Source organism: Micropterus salmoides, unplaced genomic scaffold (genome assembly GCF_014851395.1).
Source record: "Micropterus salmoides isolate LMB-PRFRI ecotype aquatic unplaced genomic scaffold, ASM1485139v1 Ms_hic_scaffold_18, whole genome shotgun sequence".
Classification (NCBI taxonomy): Eukaryota; Metazoa; Chordata; class Actinopteri; order Centrarchiformes; family Centrarchidae; genus Micropterus; species Micropterus salmoides.
The window spans coordinates 3,001,642-3,028,228 of record NW_024040928.1 but is presented as its reverse complement, the minus strand read 5'-3'; the positions used below and the strand labels follow the sequence as shown (position 1 = coordinate 3,028,228).

At 40.7% G+C, this 26,587-nt stretch overlaps 1 protein-coding gene across 2 annotated transcripts in view; it reads left to right on the top strand.

Moving 5' to 3' along the window:
- Window positions 1–23,768, top strand: part of nt5dc1 (5'-nucleotidase domain containing 1) — a 72,739-nt gene extending 48,971 nt beyond the window's left edge. Inside the window, exons 9-13 of one of the 2 annotated variants that reach the window (XM_038726756.1) lie at window positions 5,427–5,548; window positions 13,847–14,020; window positions 16,032–16,200; window positions 20,235–20,328; window positions 20,415–23,768. In XM_038726756.1, coding sequence (XP_038582684.1) covers window positions 5,427–5,548; window positions 13,847–14,020; window positions 16,032–16,200; window positions 20,235–20,328; window positions 20,415–20,445 — 590 coding nt within the window. In that variant the 3' untranslated portion in view covers window positions 20,446–23,768. Of the gene's footprint in view, window positions 1–5,426; window positions 5,549–13,846; window positions 14,021–15,006; window positions 15,362–16,031; window positions 16,201–20,234; window positions 20,329–20,414 lie in introns of those variants that run through there. The other variant, XM_038726758.1, reaches the window with a different exon arrangement.
- Window positions 23,769–26,587: the final 2,819 nt, after the last annotated feature.

Here is a 26,587-nt window from a genome sequence, read left to right as displayed (position 1 = left end):
TGTAATCGTAACAGATGCACGTGTCTTCTAGCATAGTGTTGCTTTAACTTCCAGATGAGACCAAGTTCATGACTGTATTCAAAAGGGTTCAAGAACAGTAACTTATTTTAGGTATGTACTGAACTCCAAAATCCTGAAAAAATAGTGTCCGGATTTGTTTTATCTAGTGTGTGCACAATACACAAAAGGTTATCTCTCAAGATTTCATAGGCTTGGTTAGGTTTGTCTTTCTTTGGCTTGTGCACAAAAAAGGGAAACTTGTTCTAAAAGTCCAGGCTTAAAAACACAAGTAGTGTGACTCAAGGTTATAACCGAAGCAACAGAATGTTTCTTCTATTGTTAATTAGTCATGAGTTTACAAGACAGCACCTGAAAAAATGTTTTCATTGTTAAATGCTGCTTTCTGTGACTGTCATTTAAAATGCACTGTAATGGCCGTATAACATGTCAAAGGTGTTACTTAAATCACTTCAGTCTCTGGGAGGTACTGTGCATCACCGTCATCGTTTATTTCAGTGTAAATGCCATAGGACGTCTTCAAAGCTGCTGCTTATCACAGCTGCAGTTAGTACTTCCCTGAGCTCCAGACCACATACCAATCATTCCTCTTTCTCTCAAAGCCCAGTGTCCTAACAGCTGTGTGTGTGGGGGGGGGGGGGGGGGGCACATGTGTAGGTGCTCATCCCTGTTCTTTCACAATCTCTGTCACAATATTTATAGAATATTTAACCTCAGTTTGAACCTGCGGTGGCCTGTACTCTGTAGAACACTGGTTTTGTCAGTGAGAGTAAGGATCTTCATTGAAACTGCTGCTGCTCTTAAATACTAGTTAGTCAACTTAAGGACCTCCGCCTGTCCAGAGGAACTATTACCAACTTCAAAGAAGGTGCTTTATTGATTCCTAGATTACAGCCATGGAAAGCATACCGCATTTAAAAGGCTGTTCATTAGTTTAAGGCTTCACAGCACTCGCTAGTATTATAAATAATTGATATATATATATGCGGGCAACATTGACTATATTTGTATTTCCCTGATGTTTTTTTAATTAAAAAATAATTTTTAATAATTAATAATTTCGCCCCATTTAAGAATGTTGTCATTATATGTTTAATTTTAATTTTTAATAAACTATTATTGTCTTTTGAAATAAAAACATACAAGGAAATTAAAGTGCCACTCCAGCAATTTAGTATTGCACTCCCATATAATTGGGGGACCCACCAATGAAAGATTTAAACAAGAATGGTCCAAATTGAGGCTTTTTGTTGACCCATTTCTTTTCGTTTTGCGTGCATTCCGTGCTGCCGACAACTGCATGCAGGTCGCGGTTCCTTGCGGGTCTATTTCAAGTATTTAAAAACGATATAATATTCTTTGTGTGGTTCATCAACGGTGATAAATTATCCAAAAGTCCCGTGAGGTGTTGACAACTCGGCATAACACCAGTGAAGCTGGAGCTCTGTCTCTTCAGCAAGTGTTCCTCTTCCGCCACCACACACCTACACATGCACACCGAAAACCCAGGGTTAGGGTTACAATTTTGGATTTATTCACACACTTTAAAAACATTTATTGAAAGTTTTTCTTTTTACATGTTTATTTACAGCATTAAATGTTGAAATGTATATTGTAATAGGCAGTATATTAACTTATTGGGAGAAAATTGGTAGTTCTATGTAAAATCAGACGTTGAGCACCCCCATATCACCAAAATGGCATGATCCTTGTTTTCGCTGTGAAGCTTCGACTGTGAGATTGGCAATCGAATCAGGCTCCGCCCATCGAAGCATCGTGTCTTCGACTATTAAGGGTCAGCCCTAGTTGGGTCCTATGTCCACGCAGCAGATCAAACGTTACTCCACACTACTCAGCATGCATGCATTTTGAGTGGGCACGAGAAAATACAGAGAGAAAGCACGCAATGGTTAAAGCTTCAGGGCTTGTCAGTGTTAGCATCCGGTTTTATTTATATAGTGCCAATTCATAACAAAAGTGAACTCATTGCACTTTTCAGATAGAGCAGATCTAGACCGAAATCTTTGCAAAATCATTAACAGAGACACAAAAATCCCCACCATGAGCAAGCACTTGGCGACACAGGCAAGGAAAACCTCCCTTTTAACAGGAAGAGACCTTGAACTGAACCATAAAGGTGGTAGTGGTACAGACAGAAAATGAAAAATGGTACTGATAATGATAGTTGTAGCAACGGGTGTCGAGCAGGAATACAGGGACCACAGATCCAGACTCCACAGCTCCAGAACCAGAAACACCTGAAAAGCCTGAAGTTGTCTCAGTTTTCTATGGCGATCTTGAAAGTCCACAGCTCTTCTCTCTGTGTAGACGTTTGATCATTTCAGCAGGCCATATACTGTAGAGTCATGGTTCTGCACAGTTGTATATGGACACAATCCTGACTGGATAACTCTGGTTTAGAGCTGTAATAATTCACATTGAGTGCACCAACCGACTGCACCAACTGAAAATCTACATATTTTTCAATGTAAGGGCAAGTCAGCCTGCAGAGAAAAGCAGCTTATCTGTTTCTGTGCTCCTGATGACTGATCAACACAACACAGATGTCTTTCAGCAGGAAATTGCATACTTCACACTCAATCTGTCAGCTGCTCTTCATATACACCATCTTTAGAAAATATGCAGCTTCCTCACTTTTTCTGCACATTGAGATGTTGCAACATGAAGTCACACAAGGCAAAATGAAAATATTTTTTGTTGCTATATAGAAAGTACAATTTAAAGTCACTTTTCTTTTTAACAATGGTTCCAGTGTGTTGTGTAAAAGTGGTCACTTGTGGTGATTAACCAACAGAATCATCACCATTGGATTGGCATCATACAGATCACTCTCATAGTTTTTCTGCCCTCAGTAAAGGGGCTTTGTATTAACCTTGTTTAGTCCACAATAAGACGGTTAAAAACTAAAACTCGAAGAATGAAGCTTTTCAGTGTGAGTGTATACATTTTAAAATGCCAGCTTGGTAAACTGAGCTTTTCCAAAATGTTGACATGTGCCAGTGACATCTGGGGGGCCAGTAAAGTAAAGTTAAGACAACTACTCACCTCTGGTTCACTGTTCATCAGTATAGACGGATCCACAGCAGAGCGGCTGACACTAACCTGTTGTCAACATGTTGATTTTGTCACATGATGATGCGATTATAAAATAAGGATGAAGTTCAGGAATGACTGCTGGTTAACAGAGAAGCATTTATGAAATGCAATAAAAAATATGTTATTGAGAACAGCTATGTTGTGAATTCAGCTTAGGTGACCACGGTGAGTAGATAGAGACTCAACAGAGGTGTAACAGGCTGTTACTCAGCAGAGTAACCTGCTGTGTCTGTAGCTCAGTGAAGTTCAGAGGACAGCGTTCTGTTGTCTAACTTTCTCTGTAGTCACTCATATCAAATAACCAATCATACAGCAGAACTGTTGTCATTAACCTGGATTTATGTTAGCTGGGCTGTCTGACCCTCTCCTTACTGGATGTTGCCCATGATGCAGTTTTGTCTCATTGCCAACTGTAAATCAAAGAAGGCAAGATTTAGCTGTTGTTACAACGTTGTTCAGGAGGTTTCATTGTGGGCAGAGTTCTCTGCTAAAACCACATAGAAACACAATGGACACAAGTCATTTTCACACATAAACATCAGCGTAGGGGCGAGGTGTAAGTATACACTACCTACCCAGGACTGGCAGTCAGACGTAGGTAAAGACTAGCTGATGACCATAGTAATTTCAGGATTAAGTTTACCATTTAGAAGCTAAACATTAGTGGCAGGGCTCTATGGATGGCAGCGTTTCTTGTTTTGTTGTTGTTATTTTCATTTTCAGTTGGCCCAACACTTTGCTTTATGTCCAAATATCTGCAAAGCTACTGACATTCCCATCAGCCTCAGCTGTCCTTTGTGTTTAGTGCTAATTAGCATGCTAACACACCAACCTAAGGTGGAAGCTGTAGTAAACATTACCTGCTAAAATCAGCATTTTACATTATTATTTACATTTTCACTGTATGTTAGCATGCTGACATTAGCATTTAGCTCAAAGCACTCAGCTTCAAGGGCTTCAGCTATCATGGCTGCAGACTCTAGTCTTGTGTATACATCTTTTTTTCATTAACTTAAATAAATACATTTTCATTCTCAGCTGGACCTTTCTGGATTTATCTCAGTGAATCAGTTTTTCTTCTGAGCAAACATAAAACTTGGAGCCAACAGTTGGAAACCCCTCAGTCATTATTCATGAGCTCAGAATGACTGGGTGTTCTGCATGGCTGAATGCATGTCTACGACATTTCTGGAGAGTATATGTGAGGTTTTGGAAGTGTTCCTGGCTGACACGTGCTGCATAGTGCGGTTGAGACAAGAGGGGCAATGCTGGGTCTGGACGGACCAGTCCCCGCTGCTCTGCTTTCACTCTCAGCCTGGTTTTCCCTCCACTGCCGAGATTAGGTGACGGCTGCTGGGACACAGTACGGATCAACAACAGCTCAGACACGGGGAGTGACCACCCTGAATAAAGTAAACACACAGAATCAAAGTGGTATCTTGCCTAAGGACACTTTGACATGCGGGCTGGGGGGAGCCAGGGATTGAAACGCTTATCCTCTGATTAGTTTTACATCCAAGCCACAGCTGCCCAGAAGAATTCCATGTTTGACAGCTTACATTAATCAATTAATAATTCCTGCTGACAGAATTTAAACACATAGATGCTAGCATTACATTTTTACCCTTTTAATGTTACCGTGCCGGATGGCATATTTTCGGGGGGGTTCTCTGCTCTTTTGTTGACCGCGGAAGTTTGGATGAATGTAGTCCATAAATCTGATGAACACTGCTTATTAAGATTGGGGAATAGAGACACAATGAAAGAAAGGTGTACCATTAAAACAGCAGTTCCTAAAATAACAATACATTAATACCAGTTGCACTCCCCTGTTTTTGTGTTTAAATTATTTAGTTTGTGTTTCCAACCATTTAAATTGACTGAAGCTGTGCAATTTGTGGCCCCATTTTGCAGGTTATGCAAGTGTTTATCTAAAACATTACTTTTTTTATTTGAATAGTTTTAATTGGCCTGTAGAGGTTAAATTATCCAGAAATTCTCTGGATATAAAAAGATTAGAGCAGGGCGGGAAAAATGTTATTGTGTTTTTTAATGTATTTTTTAATGTTAATCATGTCCACCCCTGATATTTGCCTTTTGAGAGGCCCTGAGGGAATCAAGGGTCCATATAGTTCACACTGCTGTTCTGTTTCCTTGTGGGCCTGCTGGTGAGTGCTGTGGTGAGGTTTAGCTGACGAGGTTTGGTGCCGGAGGACCAGAGACTGTGTGGCCATGTAGCAGCTGGCTGTTTGGTCAAACTGTGGTGTCTGATTCTGTTTCCTCTCCTCCAGTGAGCGACGTGGAGGAGGCCGAGGGGCTGCCGTCGCTGGATAAACCCGGCTGGTACTCCCAGGGAAACTGGCCGCACCTGCACGAGCTGCTCAAGACCATGACGGGGAAACCAGAGCCCAAGGTAGGCCGCCACCTCGTACCCTATATTACTGGAGTGAGCAGCAGCCGGACGTCTGGCTGAACATCTTAGGCTCGCTTTGAGGTTGACTACAACTTTGTTTTTTGGCAGAGGCTGAAAGAGATGAGGGCATCATGATAAATCAGCTCAGGGAGATTCACACTGGTGTGATGGGGAGGAGGAATGTGGCCCTTGGCATAACTGTCGACAGGACTGCTGTGTGCCAACATGCTGGCAAGTTCACTGATACATCAGGCCAAACAGTGCAGCCAGCTCTCCCCACTGGGGGGGGTTCAGCTGAACACATGGGGACAGTAAAAGACGAACTGTCTGTCGGGAGGTATGCCTGATGTAAGACAGAAGTAAGCTAGCTTACAATGTTAACTGTCTTGTCAGAAACAGTAAGGTTGCCAAGTCTATACCCTAGCCTTCTGTTACTAACCAATAATGTTAGCTAAGCTAATTGTTCATTTATGGAGACCAGTGGCAGCAACCTTAATGTAATGTAGGCTAACGTCAACAGGATGAAACGTGTCGGCATCGGTGTCCCCAACACTTTTTAAAGCATTTTAACAAATGCTTTCAAAATAGCTTGCAACAACAAATGTTAAATAACAAATGAAAGTGCTTTGAGAAAGGTTTAGTTGCACTTGTTTATTTTTTTTAAGTTGGAGAAAACAAGCTACTGATTGTAAAATGACCCAAAAACCACCAAATTTTCTGTTCTCTCCCTGTGAACATGACAAAAGAGGAGGGAAGAGCAGGGAGCAGGGCAGTTGATCTACAGAAGAAACAGATCGGAAAGCAACACAGAGGGAGAGCGTTACTGCATAATATTCTGTAATATATTTAGTTTAAAATTTCACCTGTCACCTCAATTTAGTGTTTCCCTTCACATCAATAAAACATTTTCACCGTAATTTGATGCAGGAAAGGCAGAAATTGATGCAGAAAATTCACCAGAATATAGGAAATTAAGTGTTTAATGTCCTAAATTTTCTGGGGGAGGACCCCCCCACCCCCCTGTTCAATTATATTTCAGCATGAAGGATTTCCAGAAAATACTTTTATCTCGTCACATCTTGTTCTCGTGACACCGATATGGTGCATCTCCACGTCTCGTGAGCTAACTATATTTTCCTATCCTTAATCTGATCCCTTATGACCGCACTGATTTTAAACACAACACAAGTGACGCCCTTCAGCAGTCTGATTATGAGCCAGCCACAAAACCTCACATTAGACAGTCAGTAGAAGGTACTTGGCGAGGCATATGGCTTTTTGTGGTAGCAGTCCAGTTTCTAAACATTTAAGAACCACTCATCTAAGCCACTGTTTTTTCAAGTGAAAATAAACAATTGTGTCTGCCAGATGATGCAAAGATTAGAATTTAATTTGACAGCCATATAAACAACTCATTTGTAATACTTTAAAATTCTGCACCAAAGTCCTCTTCTTCCAACCCCAAGGTCTGAGATCAAGTCTTACAAGGTATAATCCTCCACCATTAATCATGGATGGAAATGCACAGTGCCCATTTACAGACACAAACAAACCTGAAAGTGAGTTACAGTAGGACACGGTTAATCATCCTTCCTGTGACCGCCCCAGGAAGAGAGGCAAGAGAGCCAGGATAAGAGCTAAGCTAACCCAGCTGGACTTAAGACTCCTCCGCTACCCAGTCTGCTCCTGGCTAATGTCCAGTCGCAGGAAAATGGGATGCATGAAAAGGGACTCAGGCCCACATCTTACAGAGACCTGGCTCTGTCACAACATCCCAGATCAATCTATTGCGCTCGGCTGGCAGACCATGTTCCGTGTCGACAGAACACAAGACGAGGGGAGGCGGACTTCATGTGTACATCACTGAAACTTGGGGCTCAAATGTGGTCAACACTGTCTTTTTGCTGCTGTTTTCATTCACCCAGACCCAAATTCAGACAATTGTTTTAATCATTTTTATTGTTCTTTATTGTGTTCTAAATTGAAATATTACATATTACATACAGTATGTTATGTGTGTATCAACATACATACATACAAATTCATTGCTGTGCCACTTTCGGGTGGTACTGTGTACTTAAACAAGAAGTTGCCAGTGAATGTTACTTCACTTTTATCCAGCTACCAGCCACAGCTTTTAGCAGGTACTTTTTCTGATAACGGTGACATTTCAGAATACAGTAAAACTTGTAGGTACTGCAGTATCCCACAGGACTAACTAGTAAAAGGAAAGGCGACAGATCAGTCACAGGCAGAGCTGCACCGGCCCAGCTGAAGTCCGCCCAGCAGTACCCGTCATTGTCCACGTCCCTCTCCTTCCTCCCAGGCCGCTGCTCAATGCCCCCTCTGTTCCCCAGCCACGTGGAGAAAGCTCTCGTGGAATTTAGTGTCAACCTGCACTTATAGCTGCTTTAAACACTACTCCGGGGTGACCTGAGGCACTCAGTGTTTTCACTTGTCTCCACTTTCACCTGACAGGACCTAATGCTGGTGGGCTGAATAGAGCCATTCAGGGAAGGTAACAATTCCCTTTCAGCACAGGGCTGAAACTGATGAGGTCATGGTGGAGCTGATGGGTCTTGATCATGGCGGTTCAGGCCTGATCATTCTGAGGTGTGTCGTTTACATTAGTAACAGACAGGTCTGGATTCAGGGCTCTCGCAGTTGATGTCTGATTGTGACATTCTTTCAGCAAGCCAATGAAAACGTGGGTAATACTTTGTTTAACAGGTGGATGACTTCTTAATAAATACCTCAAGTTTCCAGTCACCTTTTAGCTTTGAAACTGTAGAAATGTTCTAAATACATACATACATTTGATCTTCTGAAAAAGTTTTTAAATAAAAAACAAAAAAAGAGTCACTCTGCATTCCATATAGACCTCAAAAGTTAATTTGGACAGTGACAAATGTAAGTACTTCCTGGATGGCCTGAGCTCCCTTTCTCTGGAGGAGTCGGAGGATTTAGTCAGACCTTTCACTTCAAATGACCTACACAAAGCCCCTACAGGGAGGAAACAAGGTAAATCTCCTGGTCAGAATTCCTTACCTTTTTATAATGCAGTGGGGCAGCTCTTTCTGGAAATTTTAAATATAGTATGTATTCCCCTGTAACTTTCCACATCATATTTCTATACATAAATATATACATCATATCTGTCTGTATAGTGATGATTAGTCATAGTGGATAAAGCACCTACCTCCTTTCCTGACATCTTCCAAATCTGCCTTATTCAATTCAAATCAGCTTTTTTGGCATGAATGTATAATTACAGTATTGCTAAATAATTGTTTATATTTAATTTACATATAAATTAAATATAAACAATTAACAATTAAATTAAACAATTAATTTAATACATTTCATTACATAAGTAAATAAAAAAGTAAAAGTTTGTGTGTGTTAATAAAAAAATAAATTAAAAAATATATAAAATATAAAAATTCCGTAAAAATAAATGTTAAAAACAAAAGTAAATAAATAAATAATAAAATAAATAATAAAACCGTAAGCATGTGTGTGTGTGTTAGAAAATTAAAATAATATATTAAAATAAATAAATAAAACAGTAAGCGTTTGTGTGTTAAAAAATAAAAATAAATTAAAATTTAAAATAAAATAAATAGATAAAACCGTAAATGTATCAAATGTGAAATTTAAAAACAAAACAATTAATAAAATATCAGGCAATCAAAATAATAATGATTTGAAAGTTAGTACAATTATTTATCAGTCTGAGTTTCCACTGGTTGTCCTCAGTTCATGGCATGAGGAGACATATTTTGCAGCAATTATTTGACATTTGGGCATTTCTCCCTGTAAATAGGGGTGACTGATATAAATTCAAACACCTTCTTAGTACTAAATTCTACTACATTTCTATCTATACTAGCTTTCAAAAAAGGCTCTTCATAAACTCTTCTTTATTTTTTATTCTTTATTTTTACAGGCAAGTCATTAAGAACAAGTTCTTATTTACAATGGCAGCCTGACAAGTGGGGTAACCACTTGGCTGAAATAAATACAGTACATTAGAAACTGCAACAGATTCAGAACACCGCTGCCAGGGTCCTGACGAAAACCATTACACTGGCTACCAGTCACTCAGAGAATTGACTTTAAAATCTTGCTGTTTGTCTACAAATCACTCTGAGGCTCTGTGCCCAAATATATCTCTGAAAACCTCCGAGAACCCTTAGGACATCTGGGACTAGCCTAATGGCTGTCCCAAGAGTTACAACATTCATTTTATATTACTTTAATCTCTTGTATCTGTACTTTTGCTCTTTTTAAAACTGTAAATATTTTACTATTGCCATTTATCGACACTTTTTGTTTTTGCTTTACCCTGTGAAGCACATTCAACTGCCCTTGTGTATGAATTGTGCTAAACAGGACATAGACAGTTTCCCCTCTCAAAGTGGTATCATCACAAATAACTACTGGGGTATTTGCAACCACATAGCTTCTGATTTTGATATTGCTTTAGCTGCTTCTAAGCTGCTTAGATCGTTAATACAAATATTAATGTTTAAACTTATTATCAATATGTCAGTTATGTGTCATGTGAAGTCTTCTTCACCATTATTGCCAAAGAGAACCATGTGCCGAGCTTGGTATTTCTGGCTCTACTGCAGGTGCCAGTGCTGGCTCGTGACAGACTCGGGCTTGGAAACCACAAGACATCAAACACTGAACATTCTTTCAGATCACCGCCGCCGGTGCTTTAAACGCTTTGCACTTTGCCATGTCCACTATTTGGTTCCCAACCCTACCTGGAAAAGTTTTGATAACATTTTCTCCTCCTTGATTCCAGCAGGCATGGCTCAATGACGGCATGTTCTGTCCTCAGCACAGTTTCATACCCCACCAAGAACGTTTCAGAACTTGCTCAGATTTTGTTGATTTTTCCTTGATTTATGTGCTTCTACCGTGGATACATAGGCTGCATAGTGAAATTGTTTCTTTTTTGTCTCTTTTCATTGTGTTTATTGTTGAGATACGATTGAGAGTCTGCCCTGGGTGTTTTATTTTGAAAATCGACAGAGTGCTCTATGCCAGAGATTGTGTGAGGAGGGCCTCTCCAGGGGGGCTCCAAACAGTTTAAGAGGGGAGGCTCAGGCCCAATCCACACTAGTGCATTTTCGTTTTAAAACGGAGACCTTTTGCTATGTTTGCACCTCCCGTCCAGACTAAAACGGCGAAAACAAAGACCTAAAACGGAGAAGTTTGAAAACGCTGCCGACCTCGTTTTTGTTTTGAAACTCCTGAGCCCGTTTTAATGAAGACGGGCAAAACAGAGGACTTAAGAAACAATGACACGCTCATGCATGGCTCTCTGATTGGGTCTCATAAGTCATGCAAAGCAGACACACGATGCTACTGACAAAGTTTTTGACTTGGTATTTTTATTAAAATATTCCGACCATGCAAATAACACTATAGCCTACACTTGCACTGTGCATGTCGCCGTTTACTTTGCAGCGACTCTCAGTCTGTTTTCCGCCGCCACAGTCCCGTGTTACATTCAGTAACAGTCCCAGCTCGTTATCGGCCCATGCAAAAAAAAATCTGGTGTGATTCTTGGTGGAATCCCTTACCCATGAAACAATACTAAATTAGTCAATCAAGCGTAGCGTCAGTTGAGGCAGGCAACCAAGTGAAGCTCAGCTCACAATGGCAGCACATCATTTGATAACAGCTGTCTTAAAGCAAACCACATTAGCTGACATCTCAGCTGATTCCTCTCTTAGCATTCATTCCATACAAGGTGCCTTATTTAAGCTGCCATAACATGCCTTCCCCTTGCTGCTTCCTCAGGCAGCTTGTAACCCACCGCCACCCCAGCTCTTCCTTTCAGGTGGTGGTGGGGGGGGGGGTCTTTACTGCTGCTCTCTGCCTCGGGCTTCCATGCAGGCACGTGGAAGGTCAGAGAGGTGTGCACTCGCAGAACAGAGCTGGTTCTTTGATGAAAGATGTCCTGACTGAATTACATTAGTTATCAAAAGAACATCACATAGAATTGGTGATTTGGTTAAAGAGAACATTCAGAGATACAGTAGTGTTGGGGAACTCTTTTTTTAATGTAAATGGTGTTTGAAGTTATGTAAAACAGCAATATTAGGCTATCTTGGCTCAATTATTAAGTGTCTTTGGGATCAGATAACATAACCACGATCCCATAGGTATCCAGGAATTGAGTAAAACTAAGCAAGGAAACGTGGAGGGGGGGCACATTCACAACCAATAAAGAGTGTCTTCCTGTGTGGATATGTTTTGAAGTAAAAGAGAAGTGTCTGCATTTTGATTCACACCCTGTGGTGCTTACTCTCATGCAGAGCTCAGTCTGGTTCAGGCTAAAGTTTCTGCATCCGTCCACAGTGAATCTCTTCTATAATATGTTGCCACTGCGCTGGAATCCTTGGCCTCTGTAAATATTCATAGTGATCCCATGACTCTGGCAGCTGTGTTGCGCAATGAGAGGTCCACTGGGGTACGAAGACCAGCTGTGGGCACTTTAAGGAAAGTCTGGTGGAATAGGGATTCCTGCAGCCTCCGCCCCACAGGCCTGGCCCGCAGAAGCCCCTTTTTAGCCCATCAGTTTGTTTACATGTGGAAGGGCCAGCCTGAGACACAGGACAGCTCTTTGAGGGGAAGGGGAGAGACGCAGCTTTACATCCTCTTTATGGTCTCCTGACTGCTGTAGAGAGGTTTGATTTAGTTAAGTCTCACACGCACATACGCACACAAACAGGCAGAGTGTCGTCCCTACTTGTGTTTAACAGATGCGGTGTCCTAAAGATTTCACCTGGTGATAAAGAACGTGACAGCTGAGTTGCACACACATACGTTAACCTGAATGCAGGGTTCAGCTCTTCAGATTTCATTAGGATGGGATATTGACTTTTGTTGGGGAAAAAAACAGAAATATTACAATTTTCAGCCTCAAGCTACAACCTGAATATGAGATTGTTGTTATGTGATGTGAGTCACTCGTTGTGATGTACCCACAGAGAATTATCACTCTGCAGTTCCCCTCAGCTTTACAGACATTCTAGCCTCTTTTAGCTCCCCCCACCCCCTCCTGCTGTTGAGGGCTAGAGTGCCTCTGGTCCCGCACTCTAGCCATCAGACTCCGGTCCTAATCTCCAGTCACTTCGCCGCCAGTCTCCAGAGTTACCGCCTTCCCTGTCTCCTCAAGGCTGCCTGAGGTCTCCAGCTCCGCTTTAGTCCTGCCCCCGGCCACCCTTCTGAAGTCCCTAGCTCCGGATCTGTCCTGCCATACGCCTGAGGACTTCTGCTCTGCCCCTGTCCAGCCCTCTGGTCATCCATCAGTGAACACTTAATCTCCGCTACTCAGCTCCCTGGACACTGAATCCCTCCTACAAACCCCCTCCACCCACCCGGATAGACTTGGACTTTGATCACCTGCCCTATTCTTTAGTTCCCCAGACACTACCCTGCTTACCTGTTTTGGACTCCAGCCTGCCTCGACATTGCATATGCCTGTTCACCTTTCGTTTTATTCTAAATAAACACTACAAACTGTATCTGCTCTGCCTGGTGTCCCTCTGTCCTTTGGGTCCAAATCCCTTGTTTTCTTGTGTCTGCGCTTGACGAATCATGACATCCATTCTTAATGCAAAAATACTGAATGCTGCTGACCCCCAGAATGATCCTGCTTTTTTCAGGTACACCAGTGAAGTCATGCCAGTAATGATACATGTCAACAGCCAACTCGTTTAATGATCCCTTGCACTTACACATGGATACATTTCTAAGCATTATACTTAAATAGATAAATCTTAATTTTCCAGTATTCCTGTGAACTGGGCTCTGGTCTTTCACTTTTTAGCCACTTCCTACTGTAAAGCCTCCTTCCTGTGTTCAGAGTTTCAGCAGACGTCTGTGTCTTGTCATTTTAATCTCCTGCATTCTCCATTTCCTCTCCCATTTGACCGGAATAAAAATAAATGGTTGTTGAAATTTGAAGCTTTGAGCTGCGTGCGCCTGCATTTCTGTTTAGGGTTGCTCAGTAAAGCGTGCCTCAGCTTGCTTTTCTTTCCAGACGTAGAGGACAAAAGAGATGGTCAAGCGATGGTCAAAGGTGTTGTGATGAGTTTTGCAGACTCTCGTGTCTGGACTAGTTCAGCCTGGGGGTCCATAAGAGATTTCCCAGCTGACTTTGACTGCTGCTAAGAGAAGTGCACCTTTACCACAACACTCAAACTATTTTGTAACCATTGAAATTAATCAAGCTGTCTCTCAGTCACCTTCTTTTTTCCCTTCACCCTGCAGGTAGTGTATTTTGGAGATAGCATGCGGTCGGACATGTTCCCTGCCAGCAGTTTTGGGAAGTGGGAGACAGTGATGATCGTGGAGGAAATGGAGGGGGAGGGTGTCCCGAAGAGTGACGCGGCGATGTCAAATGAGGCCCAAGTGGAGCCTCTGGAGAAAAAGGGAAAGTTTGAGGTACGTTCACCGAAGCAGCTGTTTCCGTTTAGTAGCCGTTCCCCCGCCCCCAACTCTGTGAGCCCCTTCCCCCTTCCTCTGGCCTAATGCCACCATACCCTTTGTGTTACTTGATCCGTGCCTGTAAATTTTTATGTGTTTTGGCTCCCTAAAAGCATCATGGGTAAGTTTTGACACTGTCACATGTGATGAAGAAACATGTAAAATCAAGCATGTTGCCACAAGTTTATGTTATAGATGTGCTAGAAGGCAGTATGTGCAACATATCAGCCATTTAACTTCCAGCATGTAGAAATGACACATTACAGCGGACATCTGCTGATTTACACAAGTCTTTTTACAGGAGTACTACTGCATATGTGAAAAAAAGTTGTATAAAGCCTTTTGTGGCTCCAGAGGGAGCTGTGCTGCATGTCCTCAAGTAATGTCACTGGAGCGTCAGATGGGGCTGAAGACTAAAATCAGGAGGAGTGGATTTATAAAGAGCTGGGCTTATCAGACCTCTGTAGCCTGATCCTCATCTCTGCTGGAGGCTTCATTAACTTCTACTAGCATCAAAGTTGCATTGTGTGTAATGTAGTGCCAGGTTTTGACAAGGAAGAAGAGGCTGTGAAATAAATAAGATAGTATCTGCTGCATCAACTTTGATCCTTTTGTTTGAACTATTCAGTACGAGTCCAACAATGTAATAGTGATTTTGAGTGATTTTAACCATCAGGATGTTCCTGATAAGTTAGAAAGTGAGCAGTCAGCACAACCTTTGGTAAGAAACACCAGGACCAGGAGCAGGCCTCTTTTTTTCCCCATAATATAGAGGACTAACAAAGGCTGTTGTGCTCTGTCGAAACCCTGTGATCTGAGCCACTGCTTTTTCATGTTGAAAGGAGTCAGTTGAACTGGTTCAGCCATCTGATTAGTTTGCCTCCTAGGCGGCTCCCTTTGGAGGTTTTCCAATTCTGAGCATGTCCAACTGGTATTTCTTCTAGTTTGGGAACATCAAAATCCTTTGGATCCCCAAGGAAAACGTTGCTGGGGAGAGGGATCTCTGGACTACCTTGCTTGGTCTGCTGCCTCCGCGATCCAGCCCCGGATAAGCAGTGGGAAATGGATGTGAATATGATAAACGCACTGCTTAACCCATTCCTTACCCCTTTGCTCTTGTGTTTTGATTTTGGAAAAGCTAAAAAATCATGTGCTGAGTATCTCTGTAGTACAAGCCCTGCACAACGCTTCACCACGTGAAGCGTTGTGCAGGGCCCACAGTCTGAACCGCAGTGCAGTAACTAAACTAGAACAACATTACTGACACAGATTAAATCTTAATAGTGATGAGAAACATGACTTCCTCTTCCTGTGGCTTTTCATTTATCAGCACTATCTGAAATACCCAACCTGATGGTGCATGACAGTAACACTGCAGTGTTCTAATTCCCATACATGCACTGCAGAGGAGGTACTGTAGGCAGACAAATAAGCAGTGCATTTTGCTCAAGAACTGTCATCTGGGTTAAATTTGGTCAGATTCCTCAGCATCCTGATTTTAATTCCACATCTTCAGAAATACCGTAAGCCGTCCTACTTTGTTCTGTTTTTCGGTTCCTTTTACAACTATTATATTTAGAAATATTTCGTACAAATCTCCATGACAACATGATGATCACAGATTCCTCTGCACAGTTTCAAATGACAGTAGCTGATACTGTGCAAAGCACTAGTTTATCTTTTCATTTTGTGGGGTTTGCATCTTATCACATCCTTATAAACACCACATCCTGTTGTGACAGTCGCAGCACTTTCTGCCTGAAGTGTTTATTAGTGATATTGTATGAGTGATTATGAGTAGTCAAAATAACCCCCAAACCTGTTTGGGTTAAAGCCTGTTTGAAGTCTTGTTATATTCCCAGGGCACAGCATAGAATTCCCACCTCCTTTTATCAGGTCTGCACATGTCTGAGAATGAATCTTTACACACAGTTACATAGTTTGGTTTGTGTGTTGACTGCCTCAACAGGAGCAGGGCATGAAGTCACCCTCTGCTGTGTCCAAGCAGTGGGGCTCCTACTTTGTCGACGTACATAGAAGCGAAGGAGGGGATGAGGAGAACCAGAAACTGACCTGGTGCTGTAACTGCATTCACAAATACAGCACCATGGCCATCCCTAGTGTGGAGCACATAGCAGGTATGTGGAAGTAGACAACACGCTTAACAAAGTTGCACAGTGTGACAGATGTGCAATGGTTTGATGGAGAAAAGAAAACAGGTCCATATAATAATGAAATGACAGGGTCCAAGCAGACTACGAGCATTTGGATGCTTGACAAGAAGCACAGCCCTTGATTTTCTTTACAATAATTAATCGTGGTCATCACTGCATGCTGATGCTTTGTTAAGATATATAAATCTGCTTTCAGAAACATTCCATGTAGCTTATGACCTTCAGTAAAGACGTGTTTCACACGACTACGTGATATTTTGAAAAAAATACACTCACCGGCCACTTTATTAGGTACTTTGCTAGTACCCTTTTGCCTTCAGAACTGCCTTAATTCCTCGTGACATACTTTCAACAAGGTGTTGGAAACATTCCTCAGTGACAGCATCACGCAGTTGCTGCAGATTTGTCAGCTGCATCCATGATGTGAATCTCCCGTTCCACCACATCCCAAAGGTGCTCTATTGGACTGAGATCTGGTGACTGTGGAGGCCGTTGGAGTCCAGTGAACTCACTGTTCAAGAAACCACTTTGAGATGATTTGAGCTTTGTGACATGGTGCATTATCCTGCTGGAAGTAGCCATCAGAAGATGGTACACTGTGGTGAGAAAGGGATGGACATGGTCAGCAGCAATACTCAGGCAGGCTGTCGGGTTTAAACGATGCTCAGTTGGTACTAACCAACCACCACCACCAGCCGCCTGAACCGTTGATACAAGCTGGATAGATCCATGCTTTTATGTTGTTTACACCAAATTATGACCCCACTATCTGAATGTCGCAACTGAAATCAAGACTCATCAGACCAGGCAACGTTTTTCCAATCATTTATTGTCCAGTTTTGATGAGCCTGTGTGAATTGTAGAATGGATATTTTCTCTTTATCAGACTTTTTCTCTGTAAACCCTAGAGATGGCTGTGTGTGGAAAATCCCAGCACATCAGCAGTTTCTGAAATTGTCAGACCAGCCCGTCCGGCACCAACAACCATCCCACGTTCAAAGTCACTTAAATCCCCTTTCTTCCTCATTCTGATAAATGCCTGAATGCATTGACTTACTGCCATGTGATTGGTTAATTAGTTATTTGTGTTAACAAGCAATTGAACAGGTGTACCTACTAAAGTGGCCGGTGAGTGTAAATTGCCTAGTATAACTGAAACTCACTGATATATTAAAATTACTTTAACAACTTCAGATCAGTAAAGTCTGTAAATTATCCTTTCTGAGCTTTGCGACTGATGAGAGATGAAAATAGGCTTTTAGAAAATTGGGTGGGGAATTGCTAAAAATTATGAATTTTGACTCTAAGCCAAGCTGTTAACTGATAACTGCGGAAACATAAACTTGACAATAGCAGTGGGTGGAAATGGGTGGACAATAGTGGTTGGAATTTTCAGTCCACCTGCTAATTTTGGTGTCTCTAATTCTTAGTTTTTTACTTTTAGCAGTGAAAAATAATAATAAGAAGAAGAAATGTTCACAGAGTTGCAATAGGCAACTTTCAACTTCATATGACCTCATTAAGTACTGGAAAACTTGAATTGCTACAAATTTGGCAAGTAGGACTTGGCCATCTTGGGATTTTAACCCTGGACCCTCATATCCCCAGGGAAGTTACCTTACTGACCGCATCAATGGGGAGACATGGTTTCCGCTCACCTTTAAACAAGAGGAAATGACATCACATGTGCAAAACTAGTACTTTGTCTGTTTAAACTCTTAAAACAGTCAAAATGTTGGAGATAAAATTCTGAAAAAAATCACACATCATTCTGCTGTGTTTCAGGGTATTGTAAAATATTTTGGTGACGTTTTATCCAACACTGAGCAGAAAACAAAATGTGCATACCGTAGAAATTACAGCAAGGTACTGAATATCACTGCACACCACCATCTCATAAACCACTCCACTTTTCGCCAATCATGACCAATCTATATACAATGAATTGAACCCCCTAGTGCCAGAATATCTTAGGACTTTGCTCTGACCTAGCATTAGAACACACAAAACTAATTTACAATATCTTACGCCAATTTTGATTTATGACTTTATTTAAAATTTACCTTAAAGACACAGGTTTAGAAATGTATCATTTCAAAACCGTATGGAATATAAAAAATCCGGAAAAATTCTGAATTTGTCCAGATTTGCTATGTGAAAATTTTGGTGCGGATTGCTCACAATTTGTAGGGGGAGAAAACTGAACTGGAGAAAATTCAAAATGGCGGTAAATATCTCCAGGTATTCCTATAACAGGCTCACCTACCACACATACGGTACATAGAACATGACTGAGAATTAAACTGGTGAAAAAACAGGGGAAAAAACTATTTTTCAGCTGTTAAAAATCTCTATTCCCACATCAAACATTCTCTCAACATAGAAACATTCACAAGAAAATTGAACTGAAGGGACTGAACCAGACACAGATGTGGAGCCAAAGTTAGAATGAACTCTTAACCACCACTGCTGCAGAGTATTTCCTGGGAAAATGGTACCAGTATTCATATAACAATGTGCTTAGAGCTTTTTTCACACTGGGATCATTTGGTTGAGTCTGAATTTGGGTGAAATTGTCCTAGTACCCCCTAACCGTGTTTGTCTGCTTTCACTTTTGTGTGCTGTTGTTGCAATGTTGAGTTTGTCTAGTACTTCCCTCAAAGGTCAGGTGTAGGTGTGGTTGGCAGGAAATCTCCATTTTGATGTCATGGATTTCTTGCTGACAGTGACAAGATTGTCACTATTGATGTTTGTCGTGGAAATTGTATATTTCCCGGTGCAGAATGTAAAGGTCCAGTGTGTAATATTTCTGAGGATCTATCGTCAGAAATGCAATATAAGATCCATAATAATGTTTTCGGTGGTGTACAAAGACCTTACATAACAAACCATTATGTGTGCATAACCGCTGCTCCCCCAGTCACCACTTTGCATTGTCATGTTGCTACAGTAGCTGAAAACCGTCAAACAGCGCTACAGAACGCGTTTCGTCACTACATTCTTCTTATTCAGACACTCATCACAATGTTGAATTCCATCGATCCCACCCCGGCACAACTTTTTTTTTCTCTCTTAAACAAACGGATTCTGCCGCAAATGTTTCTCAGTTGCTATCATGACTGAGATCTATTTAAGCACTGCTATCAAAGTATTTATTTATTCATATTTTTTTTTGTTTGGCAGTTTTGGCGAGGGTCCATAATCACAGAGAGGATGAATGTGTTTCCCTTCTCAGTGTTTGTATAAACTTTATCTAATGTGTGATTTATAATGGACTGTGGTGCAGAAACAGTGACAGTGTTTCACACTCTTGGCTTACATTTTCCATGTTACCTGTCAGTGGCCAAGTCACAATAACATAGTTTTACTGAATAATTAAGTAAATATCATTTATTCATAAATATACCTAAAGGAACCTCATTTCTTGACTGGCCACTCTCTGCTGTCTCAGAAGAGACACCTTTTGATGATGAGAACTTAAAATCCTGGTCTAGGCCAAAAGACAGAATAAATTATGCACTTTAACATAATACAGAATGAGTCCATCGCTGTCTGCAGAGGATGGATGAAGAATGTTCTTTTGGCCTTTTGTGAGATACCCACAGTAGCTGTACTGTGAACAAATGAATTTTATTTTTCTTTTAAAGCCAAAACTGAATCTTTTTTCTTTAATGTTAATCTCGAAGTGGACTAGAATGCTTCATTTATATGTTAAAATTGAGTTTGCAGGCCTGTAATTACAATTGTTTTTTGATTACGGTAGTAATCTTTACTCATTGCCATTGACAGCAACATTGCCCTGCACGATTGCTCTAAAAGTTGCTCCGTGTATCATCAGCTTTAGTGATTACTGCCTGTTGTTTATAACAATATGTGCTTTTCCACTGATAAATCTGTATTGTTGCAGCTGCAACTGCAACAGTGGTGCAGTAAATGTACCTGGTACAAGCACTGGTTAACTTGCAGGTGACTTTACTATTTGATTTTTCTCGTTCTAGATCTCCCTTTGGATTACAAGTTCCCCAGGTTTTCTCCCGACAAGCCCTGCACCACCGGCTACTACCCCAGGCCCCCGGATTCTTTGCTGAAGAGGTGTGAGAGTCTGTCATAAAAAATTAAAATAAATTAAAAAGGGAAACGTTTTTAAAAAAAAGTCCTCCCTTACTCCTCTGCCTCAGGAGAGGAATGTGCCTCCCTTTTTGCCTGTAGTTTCCCACCTGACCCCACCGCCATCTGTGGAGCACAGGAAGCATACACTCCTCACCCATTCAGAGAAACTATGTGAATGTAAGCCACAGTATCTGTGTAATAATGCCTACATTTGAACGTTGTTTCGTGGTTTAGTGTACTGTACACATGGAAATACGACTAAATAAGTGTGTGAGAGTGTGTGAGAGTGTGTGTGTGTGTGTGTGTGTGTCTGCATACAGTAATAATAGGAAATGTAGTGTTTTAATTGTTTTTATTGTGAGCTCCCAATTGGTTTCTATGGTAGATTGTTTAAAAATCCGATATCTTCTAATTTTTCCGAAATAAAATGAACACTTTACTGTCTGTTTATCCCTGAAGTGATTACCTCAAGAACCCTATCTACTGTAAGCAGTACCCAGATGACCAGTGTGTTTCTCCCTAAAGATCAGTCGGAATCATTGTGTCAGTATTCAGTATAACACTGTTATTGTGTAGTCTACTTTTTTCAAATATACTTTTACTGTATGCATTTTAGTAACCTTAACTTTAAGGTCTAATGCTTCCCTGATTTCAGTTTTGTAGATGGTGTTAATCTTCAGGTCATTGTTGCTAAGAGACTGGCACAATGCTGTCCTTTGTGTTGGCTGTTTCAAAAAAACATAACTTTGGAAAACAATAATAATAGTGGATGATGAAGATTGTGCTAGATGTTCTCTGTATTATTTTTGGTGCAACAGTGACATGTGCTCTTTGATTGATTGTGTAAAAATGTGGACTACTCGTGCTTCATTCATATGCAGTGCCAGTTTGAGATATGCTTTAACCGACTTCTGAATGGTTATTTTGTCGGTGTGCATAGACAAGTTGTGCCATAATACTTAAGGAACACTCAGTTTGGGAAAAATCTGTGTAGGTTTGCTCATTGCTTACAAGAGTAGATTGATATCAGGGTATCTCTGTACATCCAGGCCAACCTGCAAAGGGTTTAGCCTAGCTTAGCACTAAGACTGGACCACAGCACAATTGTTAGCCTCAGTACAACATGGAACAATAAAACTTTCAACAACTCCAAATTTTAAATGTTTTTTCTTGATAGCTAGCAAACTTATCACAAATGCAAGAGTCAGCTCCAGAAGTTACTTCTGACAGCAGTGTGAGGACTGTGTGCAAACCCGAGGTCTTCACTTCACTTGGTTCATCGACCTGAGCCATCTGTCGTGCTATGTGCAAATTATATTCTGTCTAAGTACGGGTGCAGTCCCATCCCATTCTTAGGTTTTGAGTCTGCATGTCAACCTGTATAATACCTAGCTTAGGCTTCATTTTTGCTAATTAATTTATACACGTCAAGTTAGGGATGTTTTTCCTACAGTTCCGTTTCGGATTGGGCCCAAAATAGAGAGCCTAAGTCCCTCCCCTTCCAGTGGACCACCATGGGACCTTATTTTGGAAAAATATTGTACGGTAGTCAATGGCGAGGGACAACAAATATTTTGATCCCGTTTGAATTGTGCCCTGAATTACACATATGTTTGTCCATTTAAAAGATCCATTTTAAAGTCAAGAAAGTTGCAGTTTGATGTAAAACTGTTGAGGTATAAGACCACAAACCCAAAAACTGCGTATGTGACGTCATAACTGGCTCTGTCAATGACTGAAGCTAACGTTTCTGAAGCTAACATCAAAAAACTTACATGAGAGGATGATGTGATGAAAGGACTGAGAGTCATTGGATTAAACCCATCAGATGAGATATATTTCTGCGTGGAACATATTTAAGTAATCCAGCTAGTAGCAAGAAAGCAATGAACGTTAGCTAGCATTCCCGCGCTAACATGTTAGTGACGTATGTTGTGCGCAACGAGATGTAGTTAGTTTAACAGTTTTCACACAAAAGGACATGTAACTGTTCTGTTTTACGACAAAATGCAACTTTCTTGACTTGCAAAATTATATTTTAAATCGACCAACAACATATGTGTAATTCAGGGCTAAATTCTAACGGGATAAAAGATAAGTTATCTCTCGCCATTGACTACTGTACATATTTTTTCCGAAATAAGGTCCCATGAGCCGGAAGCAGAAGTGAGTGACTTAGGCTCTCTATCTGAGACAAGATTCTGGTGTAAACCTGGCAACATGACAGGAAGAGGACATTTGACACGTGCTAGGGCTGTCAGGTTTAAAATAGAAAAAGTTCAAAGAAATTACAACAAATAAGTAATTAGTTTGAATAATTTAATTCCAAGTCAGCGAACAACCTTACCATTGTCCATAGTGACAGAGTGACTGTGCGTTTTACATGCCACAAATTTAAATACCCCCCACTGGAGTATGAAGTAGGCCTGTTGCGCTTGCGCACTGTGAATAATAGTTTCGGAGACATACCAGATACTTGCTTGTGAAGATACAGATACTATAGTAATGTCTAAAAAGGCAGTCTAGCATCTAGCTGCTAGCAAGTTTGCTAGTTAGGTTTCTATTAGTCTTTGTGCTAAGCTGTGCTAAACATCCTAGATCGCTAGCGACACTAAGATGATAAAGGTAAATCTTCCCATCTGGCTCTGAGTAAGTCATCACACAAGATGACATCCCAAATGTCGAAGTGTTTCTTAGGATGACCAACATCTCAAAAATGAAGAGAGATGTTTTGATGGTAAACAGCATAGAGGTGTCAGCATGTATGTGAGATTGGTCATCCAGAGTGAATTATTACTTGTGCTGTGTGTGCAAGTGTTTTATGCATACAGCTGTGTGATTGTGATTGTACTCTTCTTTTCTCATCTGACCTGGAAAATCTGACATGCTCATTTGCCTTATGTTGGATTCATTTGTGGTCTCAAGTTCTTGAAAACACAGGGAAAGTTAAATTTTGTGTTGAAGTGCTGTCAATGAAATAAAATGTTATACAATTTTCTTACATAAGATTTTCTCTTTTTCACTTCTTTGCAAGATTCAGCTACTTGGACACTGAGCATACAGCAGAATTAAACACTTAAACACTTTCACACACACATAATACAGACTTCACACATGGATTGATGTTAAAAGACCCCTGCATACCCACTGTATTACCATTTGAAGACATTTATGAAACCGGTATAAACAATCTTCTGTATAGTCGTCACTAAACTGCACAACCATTTGATTACATTGTTGTATTTAGCCGTTGCTGCTCTATGTGCAACAAAGTAACCAACCCCATGACTATTCATTTTTATTGCCATGTATGTAATTTATGTTGTATGCTTGGTTGACACACTGTTGCCAGTTTGCATACTGAGAGGCTGTCAGACCGAAACATCTGTTCATGAATTAATCATAAAGCTGGAGTGAAGGCCCATCGTTGAGGTTTGTTTGCTTGTTTTTGAGGATTCAGCATATTGGCGATGTGCATGTTGATTCATTATTAGTATTAATCTTTATGTATAAACTCAACATTTATTGATATCAATGGCGTGGACAAAATATTAGCGCCAGATCGTGGTATAATTCCACATAGCAACAAACCAGCCTACAGGAAGACCATAAAGTTAAATCAACACCTCTAAAACAGATTCAACAAAAACTGAACATTAGAACCTTCATGAAGGGAGGATGTACTGCAGAAGATGTGAAAGGACATATGTGACTTTGACATATTTGGCTGACGCAATAGCATTGAAAATAATGTAACCTGAGCAACTCTGGTTCAGTGAAAGGGTATATAAAATCACGCACAGTGGTCACCGTGGTCACATGTAATAATTATGGGATAATAGTAAATGCTGAAACACCGTGACAGTAGCACAAGTAGAGTCATAAAGTTAGCAAGCTCACGCAGCAAGGTCAGTTATACAGCAATATCTATCTATAGTATGCTAACTTCAGCTAACATTAGCCCTACTGGTCATGCCAAAGCTTATAGTTAGGGCTGGCTCAGGAGAGTCTTGAACCATCCCTTCGTTATGCTGCTATAGGCCTAGACTGCCGGGGGATTTCCCATAATGCACTGAGCTCCTCTCTCCTCTTCTTTCTCTCCCTCTGTATGCAACCTCATCCCATTAATGGATGTTACTAACTCGACTGCCTGCAGGTGTTTCTGGCTCTGGAGCTGTGGAGTCTGGATCTGTGGTTGCGAGTCACCTGCTGCGCCCGTGTTCCTGCTTGACATCCTCTAACTATTTTTACTAGTCCTATTGTTATTATAATCATTAACATTACGATTGTTATCATTAACACTACTGTAAAATCTCTGTACCATTATTCATTTAGTCTACAGCAACATCACCTTTACTGTCTGTACCTCTGTGTATATATTGTGTAGGCTGCCTCCCTCCCCTCTCTCTCTCCCCTTCCATCCCCCTCCCTCTTTCTCTGTTCTTCTCTCTCACCCTCTCTCACTCTCTCACCCCCTCTAGACCTGCTCTTTTATGAAAAGCGCTGTGAGATAACTGTTGTTGTGATTTGGCGCTATATAAATAAAACTGAATTGAATTGAATGCCAAACTAAGTAAGGCTGTAGCAGCTAAACCCCTGTGTACTGAATTGTGAAACTGTGTGTTTTTTGCTTTTAAATAAAACTTTTCATATTATTCCTCTAACAAATGTTACATGTCCGGGTTTAAGGATTTTGGATATGTCTCCAAAACAACAAAACACAAATATTGTCAGTGACCTGCAATTACCCTTTAACAGTGGTAGAACATACTCAAGTACTGTCTTTTTTTTTTGTAAAAAAAAAAATGAGAAAATTTATTTCTGATAAACTGAAGTGTATTGTAATGTGAGGCTGGGGAAATGATCCTACTTCGTATGTAAATAAACTATTAAAACTGACTTGGAAACAGGGCTGTTTTTCTGGGCTTAAGAATAGTTGACGTTTTAGAGATTTTAGATGTTCTCACACTACAGCGATGCTACAAACATGTGATGACCAAATATAATATAATGCATTGCCATAAATTAAACTACCCAACAAAGTAGCACAGCCCTACAGCAAACTGCTCCAAATTATGGATGACACTTGACATCCTCTGCAGGAACTACTGGTCAGACAACAAAGTATCTTCAGTCAGAGAGACCTTATTTTGGAAAAATTGTGTACGGTAGTTAATGGCAAGAAACAACTTATCTTTTATCCCGTTAGAATTAAACCCTGAATTACACATATGATGTTGGTCAATTTAAAATAGAATTTTGCAAGTCAAGAAAGTCGCATTTTGTTGTAAAACAGTAAAGTTACATCATTTTGTGTGAAACCAACATGTTAGCGCGGTAAAGCAAGCTAACGTTCATTGCTTTCTTGCTACTAGCTAGATAATGTAGTTAAGTTCCACACAGAAATATATGTCACCTGATGTGTTCAATCCAATGACTCCTGGCTCTTTTATCACATCATCCTCTCATGTAAGTGTTTTGATGTTAGCTTCAGTCATTGACAGAGAAAGTTACGACGTCAAATACGAGACTTTTGGGGTTTGTGGTCTTTGTAATAATGTATTTTCAGTCTTATAGCTCAACAGTTTTACATCAAACTACAACCTTCTTTAATTTAAAATGTATTTTTTAAATCGACAAAGATCATGTTTGTAATTCAGGGCACAATTCAATATTTGTTGTCTCCTGACAACCGTACAATATTTTTCCGAAATAAGGTCCCATGGTGGTCCACCAGAAGGGGAGGGACTTAGGCTCTCTATTAAGGACCACTTCACAAGCAAGGACCACACAATCAACAGGTATGATTAAATGATTTATTGATGATCGAAACAGAAGATGGACGAGGCTTGCGGTTGCCGAAGAGACATTCGAAAGTGTTGTGGGGAATCTACGATAGGGAAATCCGCCTTTGCAGGAAGAAGATCAGGAGGCAGGACAGACAAAGGGGTTGGGGGGGGATGCAGGATACGAGAGCGAAGGGGAGGAGTTAGGACGTGTGGGTATTTATGGAAATGCGGGCGATGACGTGATTGATGTGTGGTCCCACCCCTGAAACTCTGCTAATTAGCACCACTACAGGAAGTCAATCCTCTTAACCTCCCTCATGCTTGTATTGCCACGTCTATCTATCATTACTCCAAAAACATCCTAATAGTAAAACACTGACAGGATACCTTAAATGCACTGAGTAGCCTACTTTTACTTTTGGTACTTTAAACACATTTTGCTGATGATACTT